The sequence below is a fragment of the Arvicanthis niloticus genome, chromosome 1 (assembly GCF_011762505.2).
Source record: "Arvicanthis niloticus isolate mArvNil1 chromosome 1, mArvNil1.pat.X, whole genome shotgun sequence".
Lineage (NCBI taxonomy): Eukaryota > Metazoa > Chordata > Mammalia > Rodentia > Muridae > Arvicanthis > Arvicanthis niloticus.
Genome location: NC_047658.1, coordinates 145,790,897 through 145,818,686, shown reverse-complemented (window position 1 = coordinate 145,818,686; position 27,790 = coordinate 145,790,897). Strand labels below are relative to the sequence as shown.

Sequence of the window (27,790 nt, the reverse complement as noted above, 5' to 3'; positions counted from 1 at the left end):
GAGCAGAGGCTTGGAATGGGAGAGGCTTCTGGGAGGACCACCTTCTATAGCCAGGCAGGATCCCCAGCAGAGGGATAAGGACACCAGCCAACCCACAAAACCTTTGACCTAAAATGTGTCTTGCCTATAAGAAGTACAGGGAACAAAGATGGAGTAGAGACAGAGTAAACGGTCAATCAATGACTGGCCCAAATTGAGACCCATTCCATGGGAAAGAACAAATCTCTGACTCTTCTGATACTCTGTTATCCTTGCACACAGGAATCTAACTAGCATAACTGTCCTCTGAGAGTCTCCACCCACAAGCTGACTGAAACAATCTCTGACTCTTCTGATACTCTGTTATCCTTGCACACAGGAACCTAACTAGCATAACTATCCTCTGAGACGCTCCACCCACAAGCTGACTGAAAGAGATGCAGAGACCCACAGGCAAACATTAGACAGAACTCAGGAATTCTTATGAAAGAATTGGGGTAAGGATTAAGGGACCTGGAGTGGTTATCAGCTCTACAGGGAGACCAACTGTGTCAACTGACAGGGACCCTTGGGGGCTTCCAGAAACTAAACCACCAACTAAAAAGCATACATGGGCTGGACCTAAGCCTCCACACATATGTAACAGATGTGCAGCTCAGTTTTCATGCAGGTCCCTAACAACTGGAGCAGGAGCCATGCCTAAAATCTGTTCCCTGCCTGTGGGTCCTATTCACTTAACTGGGTTTTCTTGCCTAGCATCAGTGGGAAAGGGTATGCCTAGTCCTGCAATGATCTGATGTGTCAGAATGGGGTGATACAAGGGGGTCTCCCCCTTCTCAGAGGGGGAGGAAGAAGAAGAGGAGCTGTGTGAGGGTTACTCAGGGAGCTGGAGGTTGTGATAGGGATGTAAAGTGAATAAGTAAATCAATTGGTATAATCAAAAACAAAAGTAAAAATAAACCAAATGAACCGAACATATTTAGGCATTTATAGAAAATTCTGCCCCAAACCAAAATAATATTTCTCTTGCTCATCACCTCATGAAACTTTCTCAAAATGCAACCCCATACTCTGACAAAGCAAATTTAATAGATACAAGAAAATTGAAATAACCCCCTGTATCTTATCAGACCACCACACATTAAACCTGAATATTAACAACAGAACAAACAAAAAACTTACAAACTCATAGAGGCAGAACTCTCTACTGAATGAAAAATGGGTCAAGACAGAATAAAGAAAGAGATTAAAGACTTTTTAGAATTCAATGAAACCTAAGGCACAACATATCTAAGCTCATGAGACATGCTGAAAGCAGTACTAAGAGGAAAGTTTATAGCACTAAGAGCTTACATTTAAAATATATGAAGCAATCTCATACTAGCAATTTATCAGCACACCTGGAAGAACAAAATGAAGTAAGTGCATCCAAGAAAAGTCGACAGAAGAAATAATCAAACTGAGGGCCGAAATCAACAAAATAGAAACAAAGAGAACAATTAAACCGGTGAAACAAAGTGTTAATTCTTTGAGAAAATGAACAAGACACACAAACACTTATTTAAACTAACTAAAAGACAGTGAAAGAATATGCAAGGTAATGAAATCAGAAACAAAAAGTTGGACATAACAACAGACACAGAGGAAATATAGAAAATCATTAGGTCTTACTTCAAAATCCTGTAGTCTACCAAATTAGAAAATTTAAAAGAAATGGACATTTTCCCCAATTGGTACAATTTATCAAAGTTAAATCAAGACCAGACAAACAATTTAAATAGACCTAGAATCCATCATGAAATAGATGCAATCAATAAAAGTTGCCTAAACCCTCCCTGCCAAAAGAGGCCAGGACCAGACAGTCCATTGAAAACACATCAAAAAGATCATCCACCATGATCAAGTAGGTTTCATCCCAGAGATGCAGGAATGATTCAACATATGAATAATTTACTATATAATTAAACTGAAAGACAAAATCATAATCATCTTATTAAATGCAAAGAAAGGGCAGTGACTATATGCAAAACTCCTTCATGATAAAAAGAACTAGAGAGATTTGGGATACAAGGAATATACCTAAAGGCAACTTACAGAAAGCCTATAGTCAACCTTAAATTAAATGGCGAGAAACTCAGTTAGTTTCTTCATTTCCACTAAACTCAGGAACAAGACAATTTGCCCCATGTCTCCAAACTATACAGTATTTGAAGTTTTAGCTAGAGCATTAACACAAATGAAGCAAATCAATTGGAAATGAAGTCAAAGTATTATTATTTGCAGATACTATGACAGTATATATGAGTGATTTTAAAAGCTCCACTAGGGAGCTTCTGCAGCTGATAAACACTTTCAACAAAGTGACTGGATACAAGATTAATTCAAAAATGACAACACAACAAAAACAGTAGCCTCTCTATATACAAATATTAAATAGACTGAGAAAAATCAAGGAAACAACATTCTCCACAATAGCCTCAAATAATATAAAATATTTCAGGGTTAGTGATAACAAACCAAGCAAGTGAAAGACTTGTACAATTAAAAACTTCAAGTTTCTGAAGAAAAAGGTTGAAGGAGGTATTAGAAGATGGAAAGACCTCCCATGCCTATGAATTGCTAAAATTAACTTAGTAAAAATAGCCATACTACCAAAGCAATCTACACATTCAGTACAATCTCTTTCAAAATTTCAACACAATTATTCTCAGACTTTGAAAGAACAATTATCATCTTCTTATGAAAAAAAAAAAACTCCAGTATAGCTACTGGAACAATCAGTCCTGTAGAATTTCTGGTTGCAACACCATTCCTAATTTCAAGCTCTACTACAGAGCTATCATAATAAAATAGCATGGTATCAGAATAAAAACAGTCAGGTATATCAATGGAATTGAATTAAAGACCCAAAAATAAACCCACCCACCTATGAACACCTAAATTTTTATTTTTAAAGGATGCAGAAATATGCAACAAAAAAGAAATAATCTTCAACACATATTGCTGGTCTAACTGAGTGTCTGAATAGAGAAGAATGAAAATTAATCTATACTTATTATCCCACACTAAACACACATCCAAGAAGATAAAAGATCTCAACATAAAACCAAATATATTGAACCACGGTAGGAGAGAGATTAGGGAACAGCCTTGAACACTCTGGCACAGGAAACAACCTCCTGAACAGAACATGGATAGCACAGGCACTAAAATCAATATTTAATGAATTTAACAACATGAAACTGAAAAGTGTCTGTAAGGCAAAGTACACCTTCAGTTGCATAAAGAGGCATCCTGCAGAATAGGAAAAGACTTTCACCAACTCTACATCTGATAGAGGTCTAATACCCTAAATATGTAAGAAATTGAGATATCAAGAAATAACCTAATATAAAAATGAGGTACAGGTTTAAACAGAGAACTCTCAATAAGGGAACTCTCAATTAAAAATTGTTTAACATCCTTAGCCATCAGAGAAATGCAAATCAAAACTACTTTGAGATTCCATCTTACACCTATTAGAATAGCTAAGATCAAAAACACAGTTCATGCTGGTGAGAATGTGAAACAGAGGGAAGATTGTAAACCTGTACAGACAGTATGGAAAACAATATTGTGCTTCCTCAGAAAATTGGGTATAGACCTTCCTCAAGATTAGCTATGCCATCCTTTGGCATACATCCAAAAGCTGCTCCATCTTATCACACAGACACTTGCTCACCTATGTTCATAGCGGTTTTTTTCATACTAACCAGAAAATGGGAACAACCTAGATATCCCTCAAATGAAGAATGGATTTCTTAAAATGTGATACAAAATAGATTATTTTTTAATGACATGATGAAATTTTCAGGCAAATGAGTGGAACTAGAAAAATCATCCTACATGAGGTAACTCAGACACAAAAAGACAAATACGATGTGTGTTCATTAATAAATGGATATTAGTTGTTAAGTAAATGATAGCCGAGCTACAATCTGGAGACTTGGAGAGGTTAGATAAAGAGGAGGACTCTAGAGGATACATGTGTGCCTCCCTAGAAAAGAAAAATAAAATTAATAAAATTTTATGGGTGGACTGAAAACCACTTGGAATGGGATTAGGAAGAATTATGTGGGGGTAGGGGAAGAGAATGTAAAAAGAGACAGCTGGAACTGGGGTTCATTATAGGAGAATGGAAACAGTGCAGTGTAAACTTCCTGGGATCTATGAGAATAACACTTATGAGGACACATAGTTACGGAGGATACAAAATCTGAAATGTCCATCTTTGTAGCCTGGCAAGGCTTCCAGTGGTGAGACTGGGTGGCATTTGGTTGAGTTGTTGACTGAAGGTATGCTCTGGAGATTGCTAAACAACCCAAGCTGATACTAGGACAGGTCACTCTGAAACCTGGCAGTGGGTCCCCATTGCCAAGGACAACATCCATAAAGCTTATTGAAAGTGAAGAGGTTGAGTTGGTGTGAGCATGGAACATTCACTTTTACATTCTAGTCTCTGTGGTGTGAGTAGATACTCTGCACACTACAGAAAAACCTGAGCACCAACCAATCCTGCCTCAAAATACTTGACCTACAATCTGCCCAGTCTACAAGATGTGCTGGGGCAATGGTGGTGCAGAATTTAACTCAAAGCAGCCAGCCCAACACTGCCTGGATGGCCAGAAACCAGACACAGAATAATCCAAACACAACTGGAAAAAAAATCAATGAAATAATTCTTTATGGTATTCTGCTATACTCATAGATCATAGCTTTGACCAGTTACCATCAGAGAGGTTCCCTCCAGCAGCTGATGGGAGTGGGTATAGATACCCACAGACAGACAAAATGCAAAAAGAATCTAAATCAGATATCTCCATCAGGCCTCTGCCATCAGAAATCAGGAAAATATAGAGACAATCTTTTCTGTGCTGAATAGAAGAATCACCTGTCAATAAAATTTGGGTGGCCTACTAGCTGAGGCAGAAAATAGGAGGTGACAGTTCTGGTAGGGGGAAAGGAACTATGACATAGAGTCAGGCACAGGAACAGATTCACCCTGAAATCTGAGGAGACAGACACATGAAACTGAGGAGAGGTAACCAGCCCATATGGCACACATAGAATAGAATAAATGAGTTATAAGTTGTGAGCTAGATGGGAAATGGACCAAAGCTTATGGCCTAGGCATTATTTCCTGAATAATTAAGTCTCAGTGTTATTATTTCTGGGAACAGAGGGGCCAAATGAAAAGATCAAGGAACTCCATGGAAGTTGGGGAGAAAAGATTGTGGAAATGTGAGGGGATGGAGGACACCAGGAGAACATGACCAACAGAATCAACTAAGAAGGGCTAATCCTGCATGAGTCTACACCAGATGCTCTGCATGTATGGTATGGGCTATTAGTTTTATGTTTTGTGGAACTTATAACAGTGGTAGTGCGTGTGTCTCTGGGGCTTTTGCTTGCTCTTAGAAACCATTTTCTCCTTGGCAGGCTTCAATATCAGGGCTTTTGCCTTGCTTTATTGTGTCACGTTTTGCAGTGTTTGATTGATGTCTCCTAAAATGCCTTCTGTTCCTGAAGAGAAATGGAGGGAGAGTGATCCTGGAAGAAACAGTAGGAGTGGAGAAACTGGGGAAGTGGAGGTAAGTAAACTGTGATCAGGGTATATTATATGAGAGAAGAATAAATAAGAAAAGAAAGAAAGAAGGAAGGAAGGAAGGAAGGAAGGAAGGAAGGAAGGAAGGAAGGAAGGAAGAAACCTATATAATTAGTAATTCCGTATCTTGGAAAATGTAAGTCCATATTTGTCTTTAATAGAAATACAAGCATTATTATGTCCTATGTAAATAGGAAGCTATTTAAATCCCAAGGGAAACATTGAATGCAGTCTCTTCACCACATGAAAAAAATATAAAGAAAAAAAGGATGTAGTGTTATTCCCTTCCAATATGTTGTTACTATATACATTATCACTGCAATTTTACATTATCTACCACATGTTGCATCAACATTTTACTTTGATACATAAATATTAGAGTAATAGTAATAACTTTCATTTATGAATGGCCTATAATTGCCCACCCAGTTGGTAAACAGATTGCAGTTAACTATTAAATCTACATATTCAGCATTTACATGTATATCACATTATAAAATATAGAGCAGAAATATCACAATTTATCTTCCAGTGTGCCAAATTTTAAATGCTAGAAATCTCAATATTTTTTGAAATCACAAATGTTAACACTGTCTAATTTGTTTTTCACCTTGAAATTAATACCCAGGTGACCGTTTCAGCATCTACCTACAAGCTCTACTCATAGAAGTCCTGAATCAGGAACTCCAGCATTACCTATTCTGTATTTTAAGTGATATCAAGATGTCTTCATGACCCAGGCTGCTTTGCTGTCTACAAGCATTACAAAGAGAAACTTTCTAGTAGGTGCAGCATTTTCCAGAAGCAAGTTCTAACATATGCCACAACCTTGTTCCCAGAAAAGGGTGTGTTCAGACTGAAAAGAATTCTAATGGCAACTACTAAGCCATGAATGACTACTTGTTCCTATCATTTTTTACATTGTTCAGACACATAGCTATTTTCTGGATATCAGATGTCATTAATTCTTTACAGAAAATCTATTTGTTTGCCCATTCTATGTACAATGCATAGCTAAGAAAGGTGAAGGAAATCTCTAACTACTTCATTTGTTTTTCCTTCAGTCATTAACTATAGGTATTAAGAAGGAAAAACTGTAATTTTATCTCACCATGGTTTTCATTCTACTAAACATCCTCTAATGTTTAACTAGCCACACCACATTACCTCATATTATAATTTCTGACAATGACATGATTAGCATAACTACCCATAAAGCTTAGGTTACAAGTTTCCTATTCCCTATTGTATACAGCATGTTTAGCCATATTTTTCACTTAAACATTGGCCCATCTACTTCCCTTTGAGTGCTGCTGGGAAAACTGCATGTATACTTACATTCCTCAGAGATTTACTGATGTCCTTAAGATCTAGCTGAAGAATATTTCCAATGATGGGGAGAGGAGTGGGGCCAGGAGGAAGGTTTCTTCTCTGAGAATTCTGCCTCCATAATGAAAGGAGAAGCATACATGTGAGAAGAAGCCCCAGAAACACACCTAGAACCATTGCTTGCTTCTCTTCTTAAGATATGACTGTGCACACAGCCAAAAGCTTATGTAAGGGAGTCTGTTAATACATCTGTGAGTCTGTGATTCAAAACAAACCAACCAGAAACCACACTTAATCTTTCCTCCCAGTGGACTTAGTTCCAGTATAGTGACTAAGGTAAAGTGCTGACTCCTCTGCTCTCATTTATACAACATATTCTGAAGATAGTGGCTTAATCATAGTGGGTTGGGTTTGAAAATTTTAGGTGAAAAGGTTTTCTGATATGTAGCCAAAATTGAAAAAGAAACAATAAATGTACTTCATAATAGAAAACTGGAAAGTTGTGAAAAATTCTGAATTCTCAAGTTAATGAGTACTTGAGAACTTATAATATTAGAGAAGTTTACTATTTTACATAATTGCCAAATAAAAAGAAATTTTATATTGTATAAAACATTAACTATTCTTTCACAATAATACAAAAAACTGAGTTTTCAAATAATATACTAACATTACAAAGACACTAACATAAAATGTCAAACAGCATATAATGTGAATGATAATACAATACAATTTTAATTAAACTAATGAGTATAACTTTTATCATAAGATAAATTTTAAGATAGAAACATAGATGATAATGTAATGTGTAATTATTTTATAAAATCAATTTATGCTAATGGCGGCTACTCTCCTATCCTTGTGCAGCAGTCTGCCCAACTTCTCACAATTCGCCTGCCTCTGAATCACTGGTATCTTCCCAGCCATCTACTCCCTGTGGCTAGCTGTCACAAATCCCCATAACCCAGTAAAATCAAAGCTCCAGAGGCTGGTAATTTATCAGTCAGATTCATAACAGTAAATTCTCAACTCACAAAATGCCCACTCAAAGAATTCAAAACTAAATTGATATTGATACAAGATGCCCTAGATTTGACAAATTGCCCTACATTATGCTATTGCTGTTATATTATATTCATAGATACCTGTAGCTATTTCAAGCCACGTGGATTCAGTTCATCCTCTTCCTCCATCCTTCTCTGTCCTCTACTGTCTCTCCCCTGTCCTGTCTCTCCCCTGTCTTCTCTCCTTAAAACTGTTAGCCCCACCTTCCTTTTTCATTGCCCAATAAGAGAATCTAGCCTTATATTTTACCTGTCCTCATCTGTGTATCAACAGCAATCCACATGATAACATTTTATATTTCAAATACAGAAAGAAACTTTCTGTCAGAAAACCAATCATTTGAACACAGCTCCTAGATGTTGAGTATATTTGAATTAGATCTGATAGCCACTGTTATTGACTATTACTTACAGATCAGAATAATCCCATCAACTAAATCATGTACCACAATGGAAATTATCCTAATATACTTCCTCTGCTCTTATTATAAAGACAAAAGTACCACATTAAATACATACCTTGTATTACCTCAAGGTTAATACAATAGGATGTTCTCACACAATAAAAATTAAAATAAAAAATAATCTTATTCTCCATAATGAAAAAGACTGAAACTTAGAAAACTTGGTTACAACAACTTGGAAAACTATAGGTTTCAAAATGTTACTAAGATATTTTAATTATGTCATTTTCACAAACACAATAATAAATAATACACAATAGAAAGCAAACTCAGGAGCAGAACAACTGGGTGCACTAGAAGGTGAGGTGCTGTACTTCAAATATAAAAGACTCTCATGGGCTCATGTATTTGAATACATGGTTTTCTTGGAAGCATAGTTTTGAAGAACTATGAATTCTTTAGGAAATAGAACTTTGTCCAAGGAAAAGGTTACTTTCTTAAGGATACTTGAGAAGGAGGTGAGGATTTATAGGTTTATAGGATCTACTCTTGCTGTCTGATTTCTGTTTAAACAAAGTGTGGAAATTGGAGGTCTCTCAGTAAGACACTCTTGTCATCAAGCATCACCTTTCCCTATGTCTTTCCCTACACGGTGAGTTGAAATACTTCATTCTATGAAACAAAATACACTTTTCCATCCACAGATTGTTTCTTGTCATATATTTAGTCACAACAAACAGAAAAGTAACCAATACAGAAAGTTTATATATAAAGTGGGGCCATTCCGATACATCTAACTGAAATTCTTAATCTTTGGAATTGGTCTGCTAGAAGACTGTGTAAGATTAGAGATGGAAGCTAAGGACATTTAGAGTGCTATGAACAGAGTTTAATGGGGTATTCTGGTAAGAGTTTGGAGGGCTGGAATGCTGAGAGAATGAGAACAGTGGAAGACTATCTCATGAGGTTTATTATAAGAATCAACTACTCCTAGTAACTAGGCTAGAGGCTATGCTGTCTCATTTGGGCAGAGAATATAGCTACATTCTGCCTATTTCATAAGAACTTGAGTAAGGCTGGATTCAAAAGTAGTGAACTAATTTGTTTACTAGAGGAAATGTCAAGACAGGATGTGGGGTGGGCTGTGAGAGACAACTGGGTACCTGGTCAAATAGGCCTGGAACCCCAGAGATCCTCCAAGGATGGGAGGAGTTTGGCCTTGCTCTTGGACCCCTGGCTCCTTTCACATAGCTACAGCCCGGTGCTGTTTGGAGTGAACACAGTCAAATTCCCACATCTCTGCCTCTCTGAGTCTCGGCCCCAGCCCCTGACTTGGCATACATGGCACTTTTAATTCAACCCAACAGGACCCATGCCCATGCTCATGCCACAGCCCAACAACAGGAAAGCGTTCTAGCTGTGGCATGCTTGCTGATCACTGCTCTTATCTAGGTCTGAGCTGAAAGAGAACAACACATGAGATAGAACTATATGAAAACATTTTGTTTTGAGGAGAAAGGATGGGAGCAAGTTTAACATAGCCTGTATTTGATGGGTGACACTACTAGTAGGCTGTAATCAGAAAAGATATTGCCACTACAAATTAGAATCTAGGACCTCTGCACTGAGACAGTAAGAAAGATTCCTTGGGAATAAGACATGATCCGTGGTAGATTATAAATTATAAGAATGCAGATTCACAGGAAATGAGGGAGTTTAAATTGAGATTTTTGCAACATTTCTCATCTCAAAAAGCCTTACCTTTGAAGCATTTCCCCATGGTGAACCTCAAGAGAACAATGATGCCACTGCATATATGGCCCAAGAATGCCTGTAGTTCATCTCTATCTACTAATAGAACCTGGTGACATTACCTACATGGTATTAGCCTTAGAGACATAAAATACAGAGTTAGGGAGTCCACAGGCTTGTCTCAAGGCACCAAACACCTTCTCACACAATATAATGTGTGTTAGAATAGAATTCTATACACTAAATAATAAAAACACTATTATATTAAACTGAGGAGAACCATATGTAGTAAGGAAGACCTCATGCTGTTGGAAATGCCAGTACTTTGGGACATTTGCTGTAGAAGGCTCTAAACATAAGTATGTAGATGAGTCACAAGAGTGATAACAGACAATGTAGAAGACAGACATAAATGTTTGTGGCTACCCTAAGCTGTCAAAAACCGATTCCATACTGAGCGCCAGATGCTGGACACTGAGTTGCAGAAATTTTTCATGTCCTACTGGATTTCATTCTTGATTTTCTCTGTTTTTTCCCTTCTCTACTGTCATTCCTCCCTTTTGGAGTGGAAATATTTACTTTTTTCATGCCATATCAGAAGCTTATAACTAGGCTTTTATCTTACAGAGTTTCTGATAACAGATTGCCTTCAGTCTCTGAAGAGATTTTAGACTTTGGACTATTGAACACTGTATAGACTATAGAAACCTACAGGAACTTTGTGAGTTTCAATGAATGCATTTTGAATTATGAGACACCCATGATTATGGGGACCAAGGTAGGAAAGGTGATTAGAATGGGAAAGTGTTCTTCATGTCTGTCTTCTATACTGTATACTTCATACACTTATGTGTTTGAACCCTAGTCCATAGCTGCTAACTATTTTAGAATTCTGTGAGAAGAGTTAAGATGTAAAGCTTTCCTGAAACAAAGTAGAGAACTGTGAGTTGGCCTTAAGGATTTTGTTCCTTGCCCCACTTCTTCTCTGCTCTAATTCCCTGTTCTACTCAGATGTAGAGAGCCACATGTACTCTCCTCCAAGATGACATTATTCTATCAAACTGTAACTCAAAGCCCTCATCACTTAAGTTGCTTCTTATCAAATATTTGATCATACACCAAGAAAAGCAGCCAATACAATGGAGAAAAAAGTATATTATTCATTGGACAAAAGCATGCAACTACCATATTTACAGACACAAACAAGAGAAAATATTTAATAGTCATGAGGATCTAAGGATCTCTATGATATAAATTTCAACATCATTGATGACAATGCTTAACAAAGAATAGAATTTTGTAAAGACATTATTAAATGTGATCAACATGAATCATTTTAGTTAATTCAAAGCCCTAAACCTGTACTTTAAGGTCTTTCCAGTCTACACCTCCATTTCCACCCAGGGCAAATTTGCATACTTCAACCCCCAATACACACACACACACACACACACACACACACACAACCTGCCTGTCTCCCAGGAGCTCTGCCTTAACCAGGGACACAGGTGAGAACCTGTCCCAATACCCGTGCCATCTGGAACCTCACATATCCCAGCAGATTTTGGATCTATCCTGCTTTGCATGATGTCCATTGTCTTTCCTGATATACCCAGAGCAGATCAACATGCCTCCCACCACCACACACACACAGTCTACCTGTCTCCCAGGAGGTGTACCTTAACCAGGGACACAAGATTAATACCCTAACCAGGGTCACAGGAGCCCTCCTTAAACAGAATAGCAGTGTCTGCCTCCCAGGAGGCCTGTTACACTAAGAAACACCCTGTTAAGTTAACACCAAAGATAACCAGACAGGTAGGAGGCATGCATAAGAACATAAGCAACAGAAGCCAATATAATTTGGTACCATCAAAACACCCACTTCTCCTATAGCAAGCCCTGGATACCCTAACACACCCAAGAGCTACATTCTGACCTAAAATCCAATCTCATGAAGATGATAGAGGCCTTTGAGAAGGATATAAATAACTTTCTTTTAAAAATACAGGAAAACACATGCAAATAGGTAGAAGCCCTTAAAGAGGAAATAAATGAATCCCTTTTAAAAATACAGGAAAAGATAATCAAGCAGTTGAGATCATTGAACAAAATGGTCTAAGACCTACAAAAGGAAATAGAAGCAATGAAGAAAGCACAAATAAAGGCAATTCTGAATATAGAAAACCAAGGAAAGAGATAAAGACACTGTAGATGCAAGCATCACTAACAGAACACAAGAAATAGAAGAGAGAATCTCAGGCATAAAAGATACCATAGAAGATAATGACACATTGATAAAGAAAATACAAAATGTAAAAAGCTTCTAATTCAAAATATCCAGGAAATGAGGGACATAATGAAAAGACCAAACCTAAGAATAATAGGAAATAAAGAGGGTGAAAATACCCAGTTCAAAGGAAGAAAACATCTTCAACAACATCGTAGAAGAAAACTTCTCTAACCTAAAGAAAGAGATGGCCATGAACATACAAGAAGCCTACAGAGAACCAAACAGATTGAACAAAAAAAGAAAATCCTCTCATCATGTAATAATCAAAACACTAAGTGTACAGAACAAAGAAAGAATATTAAAAGCTGCAATGGAACTAGGCTAAGTGACATATAAAGGCAGACCTAACAGATACACAGCAGACTTCTCAACAGAGACACAAAAACCAGAAGATCTTGGACAGATGTCAAGCATAACTTAATACAACACAGATGACAGCCCAGGCTATTGTACCCAGCAAAATTCTCACTCACCATAGGTGGGGAAACCAAGATATTGCATAACAAAACCAAATTTAAACATTATCTACTAATCCAGCCCTACAGAGGATGCCAGAAGGAAAATCCCAACACAAGGAGAGTAACTATATCCAAAAAAAAAAAAAACAATAAGTTAACCATCTCACAACAAAACTGAAAGAGAATCACATTCACATATCACTTCCAACAACAAAAATAACAGGAACTGACAACCATCTGTCTTTAATATCATTCAATATTAATGGAATCAATTCCCCCAATAAAAAGATACAGGCTAACAGACTGGATATGTAAACAGAATTCATTATTTTGCTGCATACAAGAAACACATCTAAGTAATAAAGGCACTACCTCAGAGTAAAGGAGTAGAAAAAGTTTTCCAAGCAAATGGTCTGGAGGAAGAAACAGAAGTAGCCATTCTAATATCCAATAACATATACTTTCAACAAAAGGTAATCAAAAGGCATGGGGAGGGACATTTCATACTCATCAAAAGAAAAATCCACTAAGAGAAAGTCCCAATTCTAACCATCTATGCTCCAAATTGAAGTACAACCACATTCATAACAGAAACTTTACTACTGCTCAAACCACAAATTAAACCTCACACAGTAATAGTGGAAGACTTCAACACCCCACTCTCACCAATGAGCAGGTCATTAAAACAGAAATTAAACAGAGACATAATGAAACTAACAGAAGTTATGAACCAGATGGATTTAACAATTATCTATAGAACATTTCACACAAGACAAAAAGAAATATACCTAATTCTCAACACCTCACAGAACTTTCTCCAAAACTGACCATATGATTGGACACAAAACAAGACTCAACAGATATAAGAAGATTGGAACTATCCTATGCATTCTATCAGACCACCATGGACTAAGGCTAGACTTCAATAACAACAAAAACAACAGAAAGTCCACATACTCATGAAAACTGAACAACTCTCTGCTTAATGAAAACTTTGTCAGGGAAGAAAAAAAGAAAACAGTCAAAGACATTCTATAATTCAATGAAAACAAAGACAAAACATACCCAAAATTATGGGACACAATGAAAGCAATGCTAGGCTGAAAATTCATAGCACTAAGGGCCCTCTTGAAGAAACTGGAGAAATCCCATGCGAGCAACTTAACAGCACCCCTGAAAGCTCTAGAACAGAAAGAAGCAAACACACCCAAGAGGGGTAGATGGCAGGAAATAGACAAACTTGGAGCTGAAATTAACCAATTAGAAGAAAAGAGAACAGAACAGAGAATCAACAAAACCGAAATCTGGTTCTTTGAGAAAATCAACAGGATAGAAAAACCCTTAGCCAAACTAACTAAAGGGCACAGAGACATTATCCAAATTAACAAAATTAGAAATGAAAATGGAGACATAACAACATAAACTGAGGGAATTCAAAAATCATCTGATCTTACTACAAAAGCCTATAATTGACAAAACTGAATGTCAGATGGTAGAAGAATGCCAGTAGATTCATATTTATCACCCTGCATAAAATTCAAGTTCAAGTGGATCAAGGACCTCAACATAAAGAAGATACACTAAATCTAAGAGAAGACAAAATGGAAAATAGCCTTGAAAATAGCCTTGAGCCAGGAGCCAGGCAGTGGTGGCGCACGCCTTTAATCTCAGCACTTGGGAGGCAGAGGCAGGTGGATTTCTGAGTTTGAGGCCAGTCTGGTCTACAGAGTGAGTTCCAGGACAGCCAGGGCTACTCAGAGAAACCCTGTCTCGAAAAACAAAGAAAAAAAAGAAAAAAAATAGCCTTGAGTACATTGGTACAGGAGACAATCTCTTGAATAGAAAGCCAATGGCTCAGGCTCCAAGACAACAATTGATAAGTGGAACCCTTGAACCTGAAAATCTTCTGGAAGGCAAAGGACATTGTCAATAGAAGAAAATGATAATCTACAGATTGGGACAAGATCTTTACTAACTCTATATCTGACTAATATCCAAAGGGCTAATATCCAAAATATATAAAGAACTCAAGAAGTTAGACAACAACAAACCAAATAAATAAATTTTTACAAAGTGGTACACAGACCTAAACAGAGAATTCTCAAAAGAAGACTCTAATGGCCAAGAAACACTTAAAGAAATCTTCCATGTTCATAGTCATCAGGGAAAAGCAAATCAAAAGTGACTGAGATTCCACCTTACATGTATAAGAATGGCTAAGATCAAAAATTCAAGTAAGAGCACATGATGGTGAAGATATGGAGCAAGGAGAATGCTGCTCCATTGCTGATAGATGGGCATACTTGTACACCTGGCCTGGAAATCAATTTTGAAATTTCTCAGAAAACTGGGACTCGTTCTACCTCAAGACCCAGCATATACCCAGAAGATGCTCCATTGTACCACAAAAACACTATGTTCATAGCAGTTTTATTTGTAATAGCCAGAAACTAGAAACAACCTAGATGCCCCTCAAATGAAGAATGAATACAGAAAATGTGACACATTTACAAAATTGAGCACTACACAGCTACATGAAATTTGCAGGCAAATGGATAGGTAACTCAAACCAAAAAGAACATACATGGTATGTATTCACTTATAAGTGGATAGTAGCCATAAAAAAAAAAAAAACAGAATAACCATGCTACAATCCACACATCCAAAGAAACTAAATAAGAAGTAGGGTCCAAGGGAGTGTGTGTGACTCTCACTCAGAAAGAAAAATAAAATAGTCATCTTAAGTGGATGGAGTGAGGGAACTGGGTGGAAGAGAGAATGACAACAGGGGATTGGAGAATGAATATTTTATACATAGACCCAAGGAAAGAGAACCAGGAGAATGAACAGAAATTGGCAAGGGAGGTAGAGTGGGGGGGGGGCATCTCTAGGATGTACCAGAGACCTGGGATGGGGAGGCTGCATGGTGCCTATGAGGGTGACTTTAGCTGAGACTCCTAGTAGTGGAGAATATGTAGACCAGAGTGGCCACCTCCTATAGCCAGCAAGACTCCCAGTGGAGAGATAAGAACAACGGCCCACCTACAAAACCTTTGACCCAAAATTTGTCCCACATACAAGAAGTGTAGGGACAAAGATGTCATAGAGACTGAGGGAATGGCCAACCAATGACTGGCTCAACTTGAGATCCATCCTCTGGGCAAGAACTGATCCCTGACACTCTTAATGGTACACTGTTATGCTTGCAGACAGGAGTCTAACATAACAGCCCTCTGAGAGGCTCCAAACCAAAACAAAAGCAGAGAGAGCCACAACAAAACACTAGACTGAGTTTGGGGATTCTTATAGAGAGGTGTGGGAGGGTTGAGGAACCCAGAAGGGGTAGGGTCTCCACAAAAAGACCATCATACTGAACTAACCTGTACCACTGGGGGCTCCCAGAGCAAAGCAAAGAGCATACAAAGGCTGGACCAACACACACATGCACATATGGAGCAGGTGTGTAGTATTGTCAACAACTAGAAAGGGAGCCTACCTTGATCTATTCCCTGCCTGTGGTTCCTGCTCCCCTAACTGAGCTGTCTTGATTGTCCTCAGCAGGAGAGGATTTACTTAGTCCTGCAGTGACTTGACGACATGCCAGGATTCATTTTGCCATAAAAACTATGCCAGGTGTCTGTTAAATTCTTGCCAAAGCAATTCTATGCACAAGGATTTTCCACAAAACAGCAATCATTGCCTAGACACAGTCAATAATTTGGATAGACTGCGCTGATCTAAATGACCCTTGCTTCTCCAGTTCCTGCCAAGGAATTTCCACTTGTGTGAATGCCCTAGAAGAAAATGGCTTCCTGTGCCAATGTCCTCCTTGGTATAAAGGGCTGAACTGTGAAATTGCTACTAATTCCTGGGGAGGAAACACCTATCAACATGGAGGCACCTGCCATAAAGACTGTGGGTCTGTTTTGCCCCACTGCTGGGCAAGGCCACTGGAAAGGCTAAATGTAGAGAGCTTGACTGTTTCCCCAACATTGCAGGGTGAGTGCTAGGCTTTGGGGAAGCACTGAGGCACCACTCTATGGGTTATAAAAATGCAGTCTTGGATGGAGGAAACTGAATTGGCATTCCCAGATCCCAAGGCACCCAGTAATCAGAGGAGTCAGGAATCAAGAATCGGGGGTCCATGAACCTACAAGGAGTCTGGGACTGGAGGATCTCAAACCCTGGACACCTAGGCATCCTTGAGTCTAGAGAAGTGAGGAGCAGAGTTGGGGCCCAGCAGCTGAGGATGTTGTCTAGCCAGGAGCAGGAATGGGACCTCTAGCTTAGCTCGGAGGTGATTGTCCTTAGGTTGGCTGTGATTGTGGCTGGAAGCACAGAGATGTCTTCTCCAGAGGCTTGGACTGCAGCTTTCAGTAGTTGAATGCCCTCCCAACACTCCCCATGGCAATTCTTAATAAAAGAGATAGTCCATAGTTCTAAACTATTTATTGACTGTTCATCATGGAAAATGGATACATATCAATGTCCCAGGCTGGACTCAAGATTAAATACCTTTTGCAGGGAGGAATATTTAGGAATGGGAGCTTATTGGCTAAACCCTTAGGGCCTCTAGGTATCTCATAGCATGGCAAACTCTGTTCTGGGCCTATGTGACCATAGATCATGTTTCCTTAAGTGGAAGTGTGGCACATCTTCCAAGCCAGGAATCTAGCAGGGAGCGGGGGGGGGGGGTATCTCAGTCTGAGTCTCTGCAGTCTCAGACCTGCTCTGCCTACCAAGCTTCTTAGTATGGTTTGCCATCCCACAAGAACCATGAGCACCATATCTGTATATCCCCTGCTGGATATGCTGGAAGGGCCTGTGAGACAGATCTCAATCGGTGTGCTTCCAAAATTTGCCAAAATGGGGTTGTGTACCAGGATGGAACCAATGACTTGCTAATCCTGCTTCTGTGTGACTGGATACCAAGACAAATATTGTGACTTGGAAGTGGATGAAACTATTTCTGGTCCCTACATGGATGAGGCTATATGCCTCAATGAGATAGGCGTATACATATGTGTCTGTCAAGAGTATTCTGGTGTGAACTGTGAGCTGGATCCCAGCCATGTCTACATGGTGCCAAGTGTCAGAATGTTCTTGGGATTTACTTCTCTGACTATGCACTAGGATTCCTTGGATACCACTATGAACTCAACTTTGATGATGTTCCAGTCAACCACATCTCCATGGAGGTCTGTGTGGATGGAGGAAACAACATCCACTGGGTCTGTACCGGTAGAGGATTCACAGGGACATACTGTGAGATTTAGATGCCTCTTCATTGGTTAAAGTTTTGTCAGAATGATACATATGAAGATACTGTCTGGGCAACAGCAGAATATTAGAGATTAGTCTTGGTGGTGGTCTAGTATTCTCAGAAACAGACACCTTGACCCAGAACAATGACATGACCTTTTAATTAATAATTCCATTTATTTTGAATCAACCAGAGCAAAGATGGCTCTCAGTTGAACTCTTCTGTATTACACCCATATTAATGACTCAGCACATGTCTTAGTACAGTGCATGGTCAATGCGAGTGCTACAGACTCAAGGGGGCAGCGGATGGATTTGCATGATAACTCAGGGAAACCTTCTTTAAGAAAAGTAGGTGTTCACTGGGTTGTGGGAGAATGAAGAGATGTGAGAGAAGAAATGAGAGAGATGTCCCTAATAATGGAAAGGCTGTGGGAAGTGCCCCCTGAGAAGTCACAGACACTAGCATAGCAACAGCACTTGAGTTCTGCTTTAAGGAGAAATGAAGTACAGCTGATATGAAGATGGTGCATGGCCAAATGTATTGGTCAATGTGGTAGTGTCAATGTCCTTTGTATCAACAAAAGATTCCAAGTTAAAATTCTGTACAATGGTGGTCAGAAGCAAAAGACAGCTCCATGCTAGCCAGGGCCTCTCCCACACACATTCACTTTCCTGAAAAACGAAAACAACACAGAGGTTTTCCTCCTTAAAGTAGGTTCCAAACTATTGTAAATGTAGTCGGTTAAGTTTTATTATTAAATGGTGGATGAGTCAAATACAAAGTGAATTCAAGGATTTTTAAACAGAGATGTACACAATCTTGGACATGAATGTTATCTACTTAATATCTGCTTTTGACAGGTACCTATTGTTATTTAATATTGTTATTAAATATTTATTATAAGCCCTACTAACAATTCATACACTATAACTTCCCTTTGAGCTTTTAAGTTGACACCAATCTTCTAGAAACTCATTTATTTCACTGCTTTAGTGGCTCTAGGGAGAGTATTAATGTGATTCAGATATTATTTTCCATTTTTGGCTATGGGATAATAAAAAGCCACAAATATGTTTATATTCAGAATATTTCAAACTTACCTGTGTATATCTATGACTTCTTTACTTTAAATGCATCCCCTGAATCTGCCCTGAGACAAGATGGAAATGATTTGGCCTGGACCTTCACATTTTCTTTCCCGTCTGATATTCATTGCCAGGCTTAACCATAATTGACTAATCAGCTAGCTGCTGCTCTTTAATCTGTCTTTGCATGGACTTTATCCTAGTGATAATGACAAAAATCAGCTGTTCTTCCTGCTTAAACATCTCATGATATAGCTCATACTATCTATTCATTGCTTTATCTTCCCAAGGTTAAAAATTTATGCATGAGCGACCACACCCAGGTTTAACTGAATATTTAACTGTATGCTCAAAATATTTGTTACCTTAAATATTTACACATGCATTCTCAATAAGTGTATCTTTATAAATATTTACACATGCATTCTTAATAAGTGTATCTTTATAAATATTTAACATATTCTGACAAATACAACTAAGTAAACAAAGTGTGTCTAGTGTTACACAAACATCTGGAGTAAAAGATGATGTATTCAACTGTCCTTGACCACTATACAACATAAGTCATGGAAAATCAAGACTGTTGTTATTTGTTCTGAGGCTGAAAAGACAATAAGAACTGTTAGTATCACACAGTTCTTAGAAAGAAAAAAATGAATTAAATGATATTTTCTTATGGGCATGATTATTCACTGTGGATTTTTTTACTTTTTATTTAAAATAGATTCTTGTCTAATACCATACATCCAGACAACCCATACCTCCACTTCTGTTGTTCCTCCCACGTCTCCTTTCATAAGATTTACTTCCCCTCTGTTTTCTGTTCAGAAAGGTGCAGGCCTCCAAGAGAGAACAGTCAAACTGGGAAAATGAAGATACAGTAAGACAAGACAAGAGCCCTCATATTGAGGCTGGATAAAACAACACAGTAGGAAGGAAAAGAGTTTCAAGAGCAGGCTTAAGAGCCACTACCACTGTTAGGAGTTCCACAAAAATACCAAAATAACAGCTATATGACTATTTAAGAAAAGGATTGGGATTTTCCCCTTCGTATTACTCTAGAACTGAATCTAGCTCAGTATAACTGACCACAGAGACTCAGATAACTATGCAGAAAATACTTCAGGAACTATGAGTGCTTGACTGCATTGTATCCCCCAGAAAAGGTGTTTTGTATTTTTTATTCTTGTCTAAATTAGAGTTACTATTACTGTGATAAAATATCATAACCAAAGCAAATTGGGGAGGAAGGCCTTTAATTGGTTTACAATTCCACAGCATGGTTCATCATTGGAAGAAGTCAAAATAAGAGCTCGAGCAGGGCAGAGTTTAGAAAGCAAGAGCTGATGCAGAGGTCATGGAGGGGTGCCACTTACTGGTTTGTTTCCCATGGCTTGCTCATCCTACTTCCTCCTAAAACCTAGGACCACCATCCCATGATGGCCCCACCCATCATGAGCTGGGCCCTCTTCAATCCATCACTAATTAAGAATATGCCTATCAGCCAGATCTTAGGGAGACATTTTCTCAATTGAAGTTTCCTCTTTCCAAATGAATATACTTTGTGTCAAGTTGATATAAACTTCATCATCATAATTCAGTAATAGATAAGAATAAAAAATTACTATATAATAAATAAGAAAGGTTGAATAAAGAGCAGTTTCTGTGACGTTAATAAATCATAAGTGCTTGTGGATGTTATAAATCATAGCATAAAACGACCAGACTGCTCAGAATAAAATGTGAGGACAAAGACTTCATAAAAATTCAAATATTAATGGAATAGTATATGTTACTCTAATTATAATGGCAAAATACAAGCAAACGTTTGATGTTTAGAGATGGCCTCATAGGTATTCTAAATTGACTAACAGATACTGCTAAGCTCTCTTAAAACAGAAAATTGTCTTTTAAGATTATGTTATACAGTATTTCATAAATCATATTATGCAAATTCTGTGGATATTCTTAAAATACTCACATCAGTATTCCTTTTGATTCTCTCTACCTTCTTTGTCAAAGCCAAAACTATTCCCACTGGGAATATTAAAAATGAACATTTAAGATTCTGTCCTTTGGCTAGGATAACAGAGACTGTAGGTAGTAGAGACAGGGTTTGAATCCTTATCTTGCCCTGTTTTCCTTAATTTAGACATTCAGTTCTATTGCATCCACCAACCTTTACTGACTGTATACTGTGAATGAATATCAACCTTATTCTGACCTATTCAAAACAAACATGAGGTTAGTTAATAATTACATTGTTATTTTTAACATAGAGGTCAAGAAAGTATGATCTTAATGATATTCCAAGTCTAGTTAATAATTAGACCATCATTTTCTAACACTGGGGTCAGAAAAGTTCTATTTTGATAATCTTTACACCAATGATGACCCAAAGTCATCTTACCCTGTTACCTTGTGTAACATAAGCAGAATTTGTTGCCTGACTCATGTTGACCTAAAATCCCAAAGAAACAAAGTTCCATTTATTAGACATAGGCTATACTAAAAAGCATAAAATTTATATTGGAATTTATGTTGGGAATTGGTGAATTCTTAAATTGATGAGATTCTAATGACTTCAATGCCCAGGGTAATAGCTGAGGACAAAGACTATAGAATAATTAGAGACATATGTCATAACCTGTTGTATTTCTCACCATAATCATTGTGGGTGGCTGATAAAATCTGGAGCTACTCATCACCCTCAGAAGTATCAGTACATAGGCAGCATGACACTGGTCCTTCCCATTTACTGAACTGGTCTCAGAACTGGTCTGAGCTAAGTGTTCAGGATGGGGTACAACATACAGCATTGGTTTTCAAAGGGATGCTCACATCATGCTTCCCCCATCATCAGGAAGAACAATAGAGAGTAACTGTCTTTATATGAAAGAATATGGGAAGCCAGTAACAAGACATAACTTTTAAAGTTACTTTTGTAGGCTACCTACCTAGGAAGACTGATCAAACATAGTTTTAAGCCAATAGAAATTTGTTAGCCAGCTACTAATATTGTTTGTTCTGGATCCCAGTATATCCCCAAGCCTATCTCATGATGAACGTTTAAATACAAAAACCATATTCTATATTGGCATACTTTAGTTAACAAGAATGATTAGCTAGAAGCAGAACTACAGAAGCCATAAAGCAAGGTTAATACATTTAAAGACTCTCCCAGAACTGGACTTTGATAACTAAGGTCTTATTTGGTTTTTGGTTTTTTAAGTTTCTGTTTTGTTTTGTTTTGTTTTGTTTTCATTTTGGCATAGTATTGTCTGTGCTCAGAGTTTTATGTCCTAAATGGTACTTGCATCATGAAGTCAGTTGTGCTAAGCTGTGGGGGTCTCCTTTGAATGAACAGACCAATTCTATTCACACACACACACACACACACACACACACACACACACATCATGTCAGCTTCCCCCATATCCCCCTTGCTCAACTCCAAAGCATAATAAAAATTTGCTCCTCTTCTGCATTCATTATTACTATCCCAGCTTTACAAACAATGGACACCAACCACTGACACCTCAAATTCAATACCTTATGGCAAATTGAGTCACCCATGTTTCTCAATTTCTAGACAAAAGTATGTTTTTTCACAATAGATACATACTCGTATTTTATATGAACTATAGCCCAAACAAGAGAAAATTCATAAAAGTTAATTCACCATATGCTTTTCACCTTTACCATCATAGGCATTCCTCAACTGATAAAAAAAAAAAAAAGATAATGACTCTGCCTTTACTAGCTCTCAATTCAAAACTTTCTACAAATATTAGAAAATTGCCCAACATACAGGGATTCCTCACAACCCTCAGGGTCAAGGTGTAGTGGAAAAAAATATATCAAACCCTAAAAGCCCAACTTCTATAACAAAAGACAACCGCCTACCTCCCTACTGTATAATTACTAATGACTCTGACTCTACTAAACATATTTAACATTAACAAAAACACCAAAAACCCTCCAATCATCCTCCATTGACACATACCTAGATTAGCTCCCACCTAGTACAAGGATATGATCCTTTGAAGGAAATTTGGAAAGGATCAGACCATTTCCTTACAATTGGGAGTGGTTTGCTTATGTTTTCTCACAGGACCAGGCTGAGACTATCTGGATTTCTGCCAGAAATGTCTTGACACAACCCTACCAACTAAGAAAAAGGCCTCTCACTGGCAGATCAAGGACAGAGGAAGAGGAGAAGGCAAAGGAAACACCAAACCCAGAGGAACAACAAGATCTCCTAGAAGGATATCCATGCCCTGGTGACTGCTGCCCAGGCCATGTTTTCTCCACAACATCATCGCTCCTATATTCGCTTGACTGTTTTTGTCAATCTTCATACTGACTCAGCTACTGTCCAGCCTCCTCCTAATACTCCCAACACATACTAGAGATTCTTCACTAGGGAAACCTACAATGAATACAACATATTCAAATGATTGCATGATTGCCTACATGAAGGATGCTGTATCAGGATTGAGGATCCCCTACACTAAGATTTTATCTCCACTACCCTTAGCCTGTGGGATAGTAAAACTTTGCCAGGAAGCTTGATAAGGTAGAGAGGGTTTGAGACCTAAAGACTTGGTAGGCACACACCTAAGACTTAGAAAACTTCCATTCCCTGCCAGGTTTCCAGCCTGGAACACATGCCACACTCCCCACTTAAGGAAATGTGACCTGTGGTCATATAGGCCCAGAACAGAGTTTTTCATGCTAATGAGGAATCTAGAGACCCTGAGGGCTTACCCAATAAGCCCCCCTTCCCAGATATTCCTTCCTGAAAAAGGTATTTAATCTCAGATCCACTATGAGAAGTTGGTATGGTATAGTATGCATCAATTTTTCTCCATGAACAGTCATATAATATACAGTTTAGTACCATGGACTGTCTCTTCATCAACATCCACTGGGGAGAACCATGAAGAAGTCATTCAACTGTTGAGCTTCAGCTTAATTCTCCTGTAGAAGGCCTCTCTGTTCTCACAGCCACAAACACCACCAAACTAAGGACAATTACCTCTGAAACAAGCCAGAGCTCCCTTTTCCCCCAGACCCATGCTAGACATTAGTGTTTAGCCTGTGGGCCCCAACTCCATTCTGAGCTCTTTCACAACTCTCAATGGTGTATGGATGTCCAAGAGTCTGAGAACTCCATGGCCCAGGCCACATTGCAAGCCCAGGACCCCTGAATTAGGTCCAGGTTTTCTGCCTCTCAGACTGAATTGCCCCACAGCTTGGAAAGTTTCTCCAAGCTTCCCTGAGGCCCAGCACCCACCCAGCAGTGGCCCCATGGGACAAGTGCAATCAAACTCCCTACATTTCACCTCCTGAGCCTAACATAGATCCACAGCAGCCCTTTTCTCTGCCTTCCTTCTCAATAATACAGGTGAATATCTCCAGGAGGTCTCTACATATGGAGGTTACAGATATTGGAGACACAAAATTTAGTTCACCAGCCAAGGCAGCACCATGCTCACCAAGGTTAAAATTCATTTTCAGCTTTTCATCGGTGACCTACGGGATGAGTGTTAGTGAACCAGAGTCATGGGTAAATTCTACTCTAATGGCTGTGCCAAATATTCCGTAGCTTGTCTCCCATGAGCTTGTTAACACCTCCAAATCAATCTTTACCCATGTTAATATTCTACAACAGGAAAAAAATTAACCTCAAAGGAAAATCCATGTAACTGTTTCTAGCTACAATATATCCAATATACATCTGACCTCCTTCCTTTAACAACCATCCCAGCTCCTCCCAACATTTTTTCTATGCTTCTCTCTCCCAACTTCTATTAGCAGCTGTTCCCATTAACATTTCATGTACTCCATGGACCCTTACCCACAAGGAAAACAAACACAAGACATTCTTCCCTTTGACCCACCCCAACCCTCCATTTTTACCTTGTAGGATCTTCCACAACACTCCACCTTACATATGCCCATGACATCACCATCACCAAATCAATACATGTTAACCCTCCTGCTCTCCTTTAATGCAAAGACACTATAGGTTCCTATATTAACCCCCCCCCTTTTCAAGGCTTCTATACTCTTGTCATAATTGTTCCCAAGTTTATTTCTAAACACCTGAAAAACTTTCCTTGATGATGGGAGAAACCCGATAGAAGAGAGAGATCTTCATTCCTCTGCTCACTGGACTGGGCCTCACTGCCTCACTAGATAAGACAAAAACAACTGGAATAGCCCTTGTCCAAACATAATATCTGGCCAGTGACTTTGAGTAGAAGCTTGACCAGGCAATGGCCTCCACTGAAGACACTCTTGAGGCCCTTCAATGTCAGATAACCTCCTTACCAGGAGTTGTTCTTCAAAAGACAACAGGGCTCTGGACAAACTGAGGGTTGAACAGGAAGAATCTTAAGTTTTGCTGGGGAGTGGGGGAAGGAAAATGTTTTTTTCTATGTCAATAAATCTGGGCTGGTAGAACAAGATGTACAAATGCTTAAAGAGCTCTAGGGAAACCTCCAGGGATGCTATGCTCCTAACATCATCAACCCTCAGTATTCTAACCCCTTGGTAGCTTCGCTTCTTCCCCTCCTTGTTCTCTTACTAGACATTGGAGCCTTACTTCTTTTGACAATCACCTCATCCAATTTCTAAAACAACAGATGACTAACATTACAAAGATCACTACTAATCAGGTTTTGGTTCAATATTAAACTATTTAGACCATAAAGACAGTTATTCTGTTGATACCTTTTCTTTATTTGAAAAAAAAAAAGGAAAGAAATAAAAGGAGGAGTTGCAGGGCAGTAAATGATACCAGAAAACTTGATGAGCTTGAGTGGGTTTAGAAGCCCTGGAACCTTATACCAGATGATGTTAGGTGCATCACCTGCTCCCTGAACAGGCCCCTATCACATGACTACAGCACCCCATAGAGAGTATTGTGACAATCAGTCATGTAGGGGCAGTGCCCCAATTCCCTCAACATGCAGATAAGGCATCTCTAACATCTCAGACCAAGCCAATAGAAAGCTTCTGCTGTCAGACCTGAACCCACAACAAAATGTATATAAGATCCTATCCAGAAAGAGTAAAGGTTTGAGAATTACTCCATCAAGGATACCTCTGAGAGCTTCTGTCATCCAAGAACTTCTTGGGGAGGAGAGTTCTCTCTCAGAACTTAGCCACTAGATGATGCCCTGGCACACCACAGTCACTTTCCACCTGGTGGCCCCAACCTAGTCACTGCACTATATCTGCTAGCCTAGCCCCCTGCTAGTCTCTCACCACTTTGTGCCAACCAGAACATCAGCTGCAGCTACACTTCCACTCACTGCTTTGCTGGCCCACCAGCAGCATATTGCCTATGGAAGAGAGTGGCTGCCTTGATCTGGCTCCCCACTCCTTGTTCATTCCAGATAACCCCTCACAGGTGTCCATGGATAGCTTCCAGCATACAGACCAGCAGCATACCTTGAGCATAACCCCAGATCAAGCATGTGATATCTTTGGGTCTTCAGTGTTAGTCATACCACATAGTATTCCTTCCTTTCCCATCCCCCAGAGTAGCAATAATCTTTTGCTTGGCTCATATTGTTCTAACTCTATTACCCTCAATTACCATTGGTGGAAAAAACAGAATATTTCAAGACAAATCAGAATTCAAATGCTATATATCCACAAATCTAGCCCCACAGAAAATCCTAGAAGGAAAATTCCAACCCAAAGATGATAACTACATCCAGAAAACACAGAAAATAAATAGTTCCATGCCATCAAAAAAAGCACGCACACACACACACACACACACACACACACACAAATAACATCACCAAATAACAGGAAATAACAGTCACTGGTCATTTAACTATATCAATATCAATGGACTCAATTCTTTAATAAAAAGACAAAGTCTAACAGAATGGATATGAAAACAAGACTCATCATTTTTCTATATACAAGAAACACAACTCAGACATTACCTAAGAGTAAAGAGCTGGAAAAGAAACTTTTTCAAGCAAAAAAAAAAAAAAAAAAAAAAAAAAAAAAAAAAAAAAAAAAAAGAGAAAAGCTGGACATTGTAATATGCAATTAAAAATGTTCAACCAAAATTAATCAAAGAGACATGGAAAACACTTCAAACTCATCAAAGGAAAAATCTGTCAAGGTGATATCTCAATTCTGATCATCTATGCCCACACACACACACACACACACACACACACATACACACACAGGAAACAACATTTGTATAAAAAAAATTGCTAAAGCTTAAATTGCACATCAAACCCCACACATTATTAGTGGGAGACTTCAACACCCCACTTTCAACAATTGGCAGGTCACTCAGAAATAAAATAAACAGAGAAATACTGAAACTAATTGCCTCTTTCTATCTACAGACAAATTACTGTCCAGAAAAGGACACACTTGCAGAATAGTCGACTGATTATATCTGCCTAGACTGAGTAATCAGCCCTTAGTAATTCTGCATCACTAATGTCTGTCAGATGATTCTGGACCAG

The 27,790-nt window shown here is 38.5% G+C and overlaps 1 protein-coding gene across 2 annotated transcripts in view; it reads right to left on the bottom strand.

Moving 5' to 3' along the window:
* The window catches only part of LOC117710720 (cytochrome P450 2C19-like), a 47,603-nt gene extending 40,429 nt beyond the window's left edge, over positions 1-7,174 (bottom strand). For both annotated transcript variants that reach the window (XM_076920343.1, XM_034505872.2), the window contains exon 1: positions 6,962-7,174. In XM_076920343.1, the coding sequence (XP_076776458.1) occupies positions 6,962-7,129 (168 nt within the window). In that variant the 5' untranslated portion in view covers positions 7,130-7,174. The remainder of the gene's footprint in view (positions 1-6,961) is intronic.
* Positions 7,175-27,790: the final 20,616 nt, after the last annotated feature.